Below are 7407 nucleotides of genomic sequence, written 5' to 3'. Positions count from 1 at the left end.
AAAATTCTTGTGAAAGCAGTTGGGCACTAACTCGGAAAGTGCAGATATTTCTTATCATAATGACATATAAGAAGGCAAATTTTATGCGTATAAGGGCATCAATAGTGAAAAGCAGGAAAGAAAAACTATCAACAAAATTGAAAATTGTGGATAGTAGACAACATTTAAATCACCAATTAACCACTACAAAAACATGACTCGGATGCTATTGAAGTGAATCCATTCGAAGACAACAAGAGTAAACATATTATTAGAGCATTGGCATTCTTTTCCTTTTTTTATTTTTATTTTTTTGCTGAAACAGAGGATTGACAGTTGTATATACTGTTGATGACACTTTGATATTTCAAGTTAGGTTTCCTCGTAAGATGCTGTTAGCATTCGGGCAAAATTGTTTTAATTTGTTGTTGTTGTTGTTTTTTATTTTTTATAATTATTATGGAAATTCAAATTCAACATCTATCTCAAATAAACAGTAACTTTGCCATTTTTCTTCTTTGGAGAGGTTTTGAACAGAAAATTCTTTTTTATTCTTCACACATAAGAATCGATAAATGTAGAGACAACTCTATAAGTATTGAGTCCACTCCAATCGTAACATATTCGAACTTAGATGCGGTGCAAGGAGAATATAATTTTTTCACATGACTGACGTGCCTTACAATTAATGCTTTCCAGCAAGAGCAACTCCAGTGTAGATACCATTTTGGCATTGTCAATTTTTAAAATTTGATATTGATATGAGTTCAGATTCCATTGTTAATGTCAAACTTTAACAACGATATTCCAATAAAAAATGCTATAAAATAGCAATTTAAAATTTAAAATTATATTTAGTTAATATCTGTCTTCCATTATGTGGGCCATTACCATAAAACGGAATCCATTGTCAAATGATCACTTATACATTGTTTTTAAAAAAAGGGATCCTGCAGAGAGAGTAGAGGTTTATTTGAGAAGAAAGCCTCCAAATTTGCAATCACAAGATCACGCGAATCCTCCAAAGATTCAGGGGAAAAAATGGCCAAATGTGGTGAAAGCACAACATTTTCCAGTTCAAAGAGCTCTTTAGGAACATCAGGCTCATTCTCAAACACATCCGAACCAGCACCTCCAATCTCTCCATGAACCAAACATTCCACCATTTCCTTCTCATTGACAATGGCTCCTCTTCCTATATTCACAATCACCCCCTCCTTTCCCAGTGCCAACAAGACCTTTCTATCGATCATGTGGCGGGTTTGATCAGTTAGTGCACAACATATGATGAGGACATCCATATCAGCTGCAAGTTCACAAACATTTGCATAAAAAGGGTATTCAACAAAGTCTTTCTTCTTCCTTGAGTTGTATGAGATGCTGCAGCCAAAGGCCTCAAGCCTTTTGGCAACTTGTATGCCAATTCTTCCCAACCCGACAATCCCAACTCGCTTTCCTCGCAACTGTTGTATTACCATTAATCATCAATGATGAACTTACATGGCAATCACAAGCTTGCTTGAACAAATTCACCACCATGGCCGGTTCATATTTTCATGAATTAATTCTTTGATTTAGTTGTCCTAATGGGAATAAAATACCAATCACTCACTACAAAATGAGTTGAAACCCAAAATGCAGATTCTTTTATTATCGTTATTATTATTATTATTACCTGAAATTGGGATTAAATCTCTGATATGTGTGGCTAGCAACGTATATGATCAACTAATTTTCGAAATTAAAATTAAAATTAAAATTAAAATTATATATATAAACTATTATGAATGAAGTACAGAGAATGATGTAAGCTTCTAAAAATCTAAATGGTGATAAACTGACAACTACTTTTTTTTTAAAAAAAAAAAAAAAATTAATTTTTACTATTTCTATTTTTTAAAAAATTCTGACCTCAATTTGTAAATTTAAGCTCAAATATATATATATTTTTTTTCTCTGAAGAAAATTTTCTTATCCCTGAAAATACATTTTCCATGGAAACAAACAAAAAGAATTAAGAAAAATACCTTAGATCCAAGAGGGAAATCCCCAAGATTAGCCCAATGCCCTTTCCTAACGTACCGATCGGCAACCGAAATCTTCCTCAGTACATCAATCAACAATCCGACCGCATAGTCCGCACAATCCGCAGAAAACACATCTCCGGCATTGGCCACCGAGATTCCGCGGCTCCGGCACTCTGACACATCAATGTGATTGATGCCGGCGGTGGTGGTGACGATAAGCCTGAGAGAAGGGAGAAGCTGGAGAATGTCGGCGGTGACCGGAGGCCCGTTGACGGTGCAGAGCATAGCCCGCACAGATTGGGCATTGACGGCCAAGAACTGATGCAGAGGAAGCTCTGAGTCCAAAGCTTTCAGAAGATGAAACTTACTGGACAATTGGTCCTCGAACATTGTGAGAATTAGCGGTGCATTGAGGACAATGACCTCTGGTAGTTCTGGAGATCGGCCATCGTTTTGTTGTCGGTGATCGGAAACTGCCATTTATGGCAATTTGACGGTTTTAGAGAAGTGAAAGACAGTTTAGTGACTTTAATCCTGTTTAGTCTATGTTAGATTGAACCCAAAAATTCAAAATTATTATTATTATTATTATTTATTATTTATTTTTTATGTTTCTTCTTTTCAGTTTTTTGGATTTATTTGACTGTTTCCCGTCGCAGAGGATAAAAATCTTGGTGAACGTGCACCGTTGACGTCAAGAGAATCTTTCTATTTTTTGCAATATAATTCTGCTAAAAAAAATATATAACAATAATAATAATAATAATAATAATAGTAATATTTTTTTTACCCTTTCGATCCCATACCCAATAATACAAAATGGAAGCTTTCAATCTATCTAACATATTTCACGAATCATCCAAGTTTTTAATTAAGTATACTCGAAGATTTATAAGCATTGACAAGCTAATTAAAATATCTTCAATGTTAAATTATATTTTATTATTAGTATTTTTAAATTTTAACATTGATATATCATCTTCAATAGTAAATTTGAATATCAATACTAAATTTTGACATTACTCTTCCAAAAACATATGATTAAAAAAAAAATAATAACATTGGTAAATATATATTTTATTTAACTATATTAATATATTAACCTAGGTTCTATTTCCTTTAACTTTAATAATTGAAAAAAAAAATTAAAAATTAAAAATTATATTATTTAATAGTGTGAATCATTGAAGTTCAGTTGCAAAAAATGTCTATTGGCTATTTGATGTCAAATCAAATTTGACACCAAAAATGCCATTCATATTTTTTGAAACCTGGCATTGAAAAGTACATAAACTACAACTAGATTAACTATGCTCGTTTTTGACATTGTATAATTGTCAAACCATAACTATGCTACTTTTTGGCCCGGCATAGATGTCAAATCACAACAAAGCTATTTTATTACAGTGGAGTTAGCTAGCAAAAATGTCAATTGGCTTATTGTGTCAAACCAAATTTTGAAACGAAAATGCAATTGATATTTTTTCGAACGTGCTATTGGAGTGCACATAAACCACAACTATACTATTTTTTGGCATTGCAATGAAAAAATGCAATGCCATTTGAAATGCTCTTATGCCCATTATTTATACATATATTGTATAAATAATGATAATAATAATAATAAAAAATACTAGCTAGCTTTTTATCTAAGGTACTATGATCAAATCTAGCAACAAAGAAAAAACTAAAGTTAGTTTTTAGAGAGTTCAAGTAAGTAATACTTTTTTTTTTTTTTATGTAAGTAAAAAATTAATTTGATGCAATTTGCTTATATATATATATAAATATATTTTACTAGATAATGTTGGCCAGCTTATGTTGCCTAATTGTTGTTTCATTACATATAGTTCAGATGAAAAATATATAATATAAATTATATGTAATCAGGTACTACTCAAAGTAAAATAAGAAGCTAGCCCATCATATACTGTTAAATATTTATATATTTAATGGACAAAATAAATATTTGTGAAATATTTTGTTATAAAAAAGTGGCCGCATAAATAATATGATATTTCATTTTCTTCCTATCATACTAAAACATAGCTTAAAAGCTTCAGATAATTATAACCATGATTGTATACGTGTGTGTGCGTGTGTTTTTTTTTTTGGGGATTTGGTCTAATCGAATCCAAGGTTTAAAAATTAAATGTTGGTGGTCATTGTCATATAAATGGTCATAAAGAGAACTAATTAAAATTACAACTTGAAAAGAATAGGATAAAGAAAGGAAAAGATAGAAAATGAGCAGAGAGAAGCTTTAGTTCATTAAAAGAAGAAAAAATCAATTTAATGTTCTAAATTAAACTAAGTAGCAAACTCTCTGTCAAAAAAAAAAAAAGAAAAAAAAAGGAAGTAGCTAACTTTTTATCTAATGTAATATGATCAAACCTAGCTACAAAGAGAAAACCAAAGGTAGTTTAATCTCAAATTAGATCGGAGCATAACAGTTATAATATACAAAGCATATATAACCAAAAACGTATATTTTTAGTGTGATTCTGGATTTAGCATAACCATATTCTCTCTTGCATACCAAATATATACACACGTTTAGCTATAAACAAAATGCATTTTGTTATGGACACTGTTTCATCTGCAAGTTCACAGACATTGGCATAACAAAATTGTATGCAACAAAGTCTGAAATTCTTCTTCCTTGAGTTGTATAAGATATGCTGCAGCCAAAGGCCAATAATATTTGCAACTTCATTCTTCATAATTAGTGTGTTCTTTCAAACTTTCAAACTGATCAATAACCAATTTTCTTCCTGTTTTTACTCCTCTTCAAACAGACTTTTCTCTCTTCCTCTCCCAACCGAGGATATATATATATATATATATATCAAACACTTTACTCTTCCAAAGCATACAAAAAAATAATAATAATAAATAAATAAATAAAATGGTAAATAGCCCAATTCAGCCTCTGAAGCCATCGAATGAACAAGAAGGCAAGGGTTTGGTTTTCGACTCATCAGTTCTTCAACACGAATCTAACATTCCCTCGCAGTTCATTTGGCCGGACCACGAAAAGCCAGGCTCCAATGCACCAGAACTTGAAGTTCCACCGATTGATTTGAAAGGCTTTCTCAGTGGAGATAGCTTGGCAATCTCAAATGCATCTCGGTTGGTCAATGAGGCATGCAGGAAACATGGTTTCTTTCATGTTGTCAACCATGGAGTCGACCCCGAGCTTATTGAGAAAGCTCACAAGTACATGGACTTGTTTTTTGGTATGAAACTTTCAGATAAGCAAAAAGCTCAAAGGAAGATTGGTGAGCATTGTGGATATGCTAGTAGCTTCACTGGGAGGTTCACCTCTAAACTTCCATGGAAAGAAACACTTTCTCTCCGATTCTGCCCCGATGAGCAGGCCTCAAATATTGTTGAGGATTACATTGTCAATGCACTGGGTGAAGATTTCAGACAATTTGGGTAAGTAACACATCAATTTTTACTCTATCTGCGTACATATATATATATATATATAATATACACATACATATACACCAAGAAATGATCATTGTTGTATATACAGTGGTGATAGGATGCTCATGCCTAGCGTAATTTGGGAAACAACGCCTAGTAGAATAAAATTTGATATCTAACATGGTTCGGTTTATGTTTTTCCCAGGAAGGTGTATCAGGAATACTGTGAAGCCATGAACAAACTCGCTCTTCAAATCATGGAGCTATTTGGAGTGAGCCTAGGCGTTGGCAGAGAGTATTTCAGAGAATTCTACGAAGGAAACGATTCGATAATGAGATTGAATTACTACCCAAAATGCCAAAAACCAGATGAAACACTAGGTACAGGACCTCACTGTGATCCAACTTCCTTAACAATACTTCATCAGGATCAAGTTGGTGGCCTTCAAGTACTTGTAGATGATATATGGCACTCCATAACTCCTCTACATAATGCTTTTGTTGTCAACATTGGTGACACATTCATGGTATGTGAATAGTACTCATAAAATTTAAGCTTTCTAGCTAGGACGTTTGTTTCATTGGAAAATATTGTCCATATTATCTATATGTCCGGACAAACAAATCCATATCTCCTATTACAGCTTTGAACCAAAAGAAAATTGAGTAATTTGGTAAGGTTGCTGAAACATGAAAGTAATTAAAGTTGGTTTTGATTTTTTTCAGGCTCTTTCAAATGGGATATTCAAGAGTTGCCTGCATAGAGCAGTGGTAAACAACACCAGTGTGAGAAAATCGATGGCTTTCTTTTTGTGTCCAAACAAGGAGAAGGTTGTAACTCCACCAAGAAGTTTGGTCAATACCCAAAATCCAAGATTGTATCCGGATTTTACATGGCCAACTTTGCTTGAATTTACCCAAAAACATTACAGGGCAGATATGACAACCTTAATAGCTTTCAGAGACTGGATCAATGGACAGAGTCGAATGAAACCGGTTCTATAAAAGTTATTATTATTATTATTATTTATTTTTTTTTCCTTTTTTTTTTTTTTGGTTATATTTAATTAAAATAAAAAAGACCATGAGTTTGGGGGAGAATTGGTGTCTATTGTGGGTATAAAAAGAAAAACCCACCATAAACATCAGAAAGAGAGTCAAGTGTCTGTAATTGGGCTATTATTATCATTATTATTATGAAAAGAAGCAATTTGCAGGAGTATAGAGGCATTATGAGCTAAATTGTTTCTTTTTTATTTATCTTTTTATTTGTTTTGGAAAATGAATCAGTTCATTATTTCATTCTACTGATTATTTATTTGCTTTTATGGTCATAAAATCTACTAATTAATTACTATACAGTGTTTGTTGACCTCCCAAATCCACTTGTTGACTTCTAGATATTGGTATGCAAAATGTTTTGACCAAGAACAAATGATCAAAAAGAAAAGATGTCAAGCATAAGTTTTATCCTTTTCCTTTTCCCTGGAGTTCAATGGCCTAATTGCCATCCGAGTAGAACCCATGTACAGCGGCATATATTAAATTTCAATCTACACCATCTGCCATAAGTTACTTGAATAAACAAGAGGCTTCATGCAAAAATCTTCAAACATGATTGAACAACTATCCAGCAAGGAAACACAATTATACTCATTGATATGTAACCAGAGAGAGCCGAAGGCTTAATTGAGAAGAAAGCCTCCAAATTCCCAACATAAGATCATGCAAATCTTTGGATGACTCGGGTGTAAAGACACCCAAATGTGGTGAAAGCATGACATTTTCTAGTTCAAAGAGCTCTTTAGAAACATCATGCTCATTCTCAAACACATCCAAACCAGCACCTCCAATCTCTCCATGAACCAAACTGATATGAACCTAAGTCGACTTGCTCCTAAACCAGTATTATACTAGCTCAGATCGAAATTAAGTTCAGATTCTTATAGTCACCTTGACCCTAACC

At 32.8% G+C, this 7407-nt stretch overlaps 2 protein-coding genes across 2 annotated transcripts; one reads left to right on the top strand and one right to left on the bottom strand.

Moving 5' to 3' along the window:
* Nucleotides 1–607: 607 nt before the first annotated feature.
* Nucleotides 608–2586, bottom strand: LOC107432644 (glyoxylate/hydroxypyruvate reductase HPR3). The gene is made up of 2 exons (XM_060812801.1): nt 2007–2586; nt 608–1442 (listed from the first exon to the last, which is right to left on the bottom strand). Exons 1-2 carry the CDS (start codon nt 2484–2486, stop codon nt 915–917), a joined length of 1008 nt encoding a protein of 335 aa, XP_060668784.1. The 5' UTR covers nt 2487–2586; the 3' UTR covers nt 608–914.
* A 2328-nt stretch (nt 2587–4914) lies between these two features.
* LOC107432621 (gibberellin 20 oxidase 1-D) lies at nt 4915–6446 on the top strand. Its single transcript, XM_016043808.3, has 3 exons — nt 4915–5447; nt 5647–5968; nt 6168–6446. Exons 1-3 carry the CDS (start codon nt 4915–4917, stop codon nt 6444–6446), a joined length of 1134 nt encoding a protein of 377 aa, XP_015899294.3.
* Nucleotides 6447–7407: the final 961 nt, after the last annotated feature.

This window comes from Ziziphus jujuba, chromosome 11 (genome assembly GCF_031755915.1).
Source record: "Ziziphus jujuba cultivar Dongzao chromosome 11, ASM3175591v1".
In the NCBI taxonomy this organism is placed as follows: Eukaryota; Viridiplantae; Streptophyta; class Magnoliopsida; order Rosales; family Rhamnaceae; genus Ziziphus; species Ziziphus jujuba.
Note: the sequence above shows the minus strand (reverse complement) of the source record. Positions and strands in the feature narration are given on the sequence as shown.

Bases quoted from the DNA above. Each gene is read 5' to 3' on its own strand.
- LOC107432644 (XM_060812801.1), bottom strand. From the start codon at position 2,486: ATGGCAGTTTCCGATCACCGACAACAAAACGATGGCCGATCTCCAGAA. The intron at 1,443-2,006 runs GTATTTTTCTTA...GTAATACAACAG, and splicing joins ATTTCCCTCTTGGATCTAAG to TTGCGAGGAAAGCGAGTTGG.
- LOC107432621 (XM_016043808.3), top strand. From the start codon at position 4,915: ATGGTAAATAGCCCAATTCAGCCTCTGAAGCCATCGAATGAACAAGAA. The intron at 5,448-5,646 runs GTAAGTAACACA...TGTTTTTCCCAG, and splicing joins GAAGATTTCAGACAATTTGG to GAAGGTGTATCAGGAATACT. The intron at 5,969-6,167 runs GTATGTGAATAG...GATTTTTTTCAG, and splicing joins ACATTGGTGACACATTCATG to GCTCTTTCAAATGGGATATT.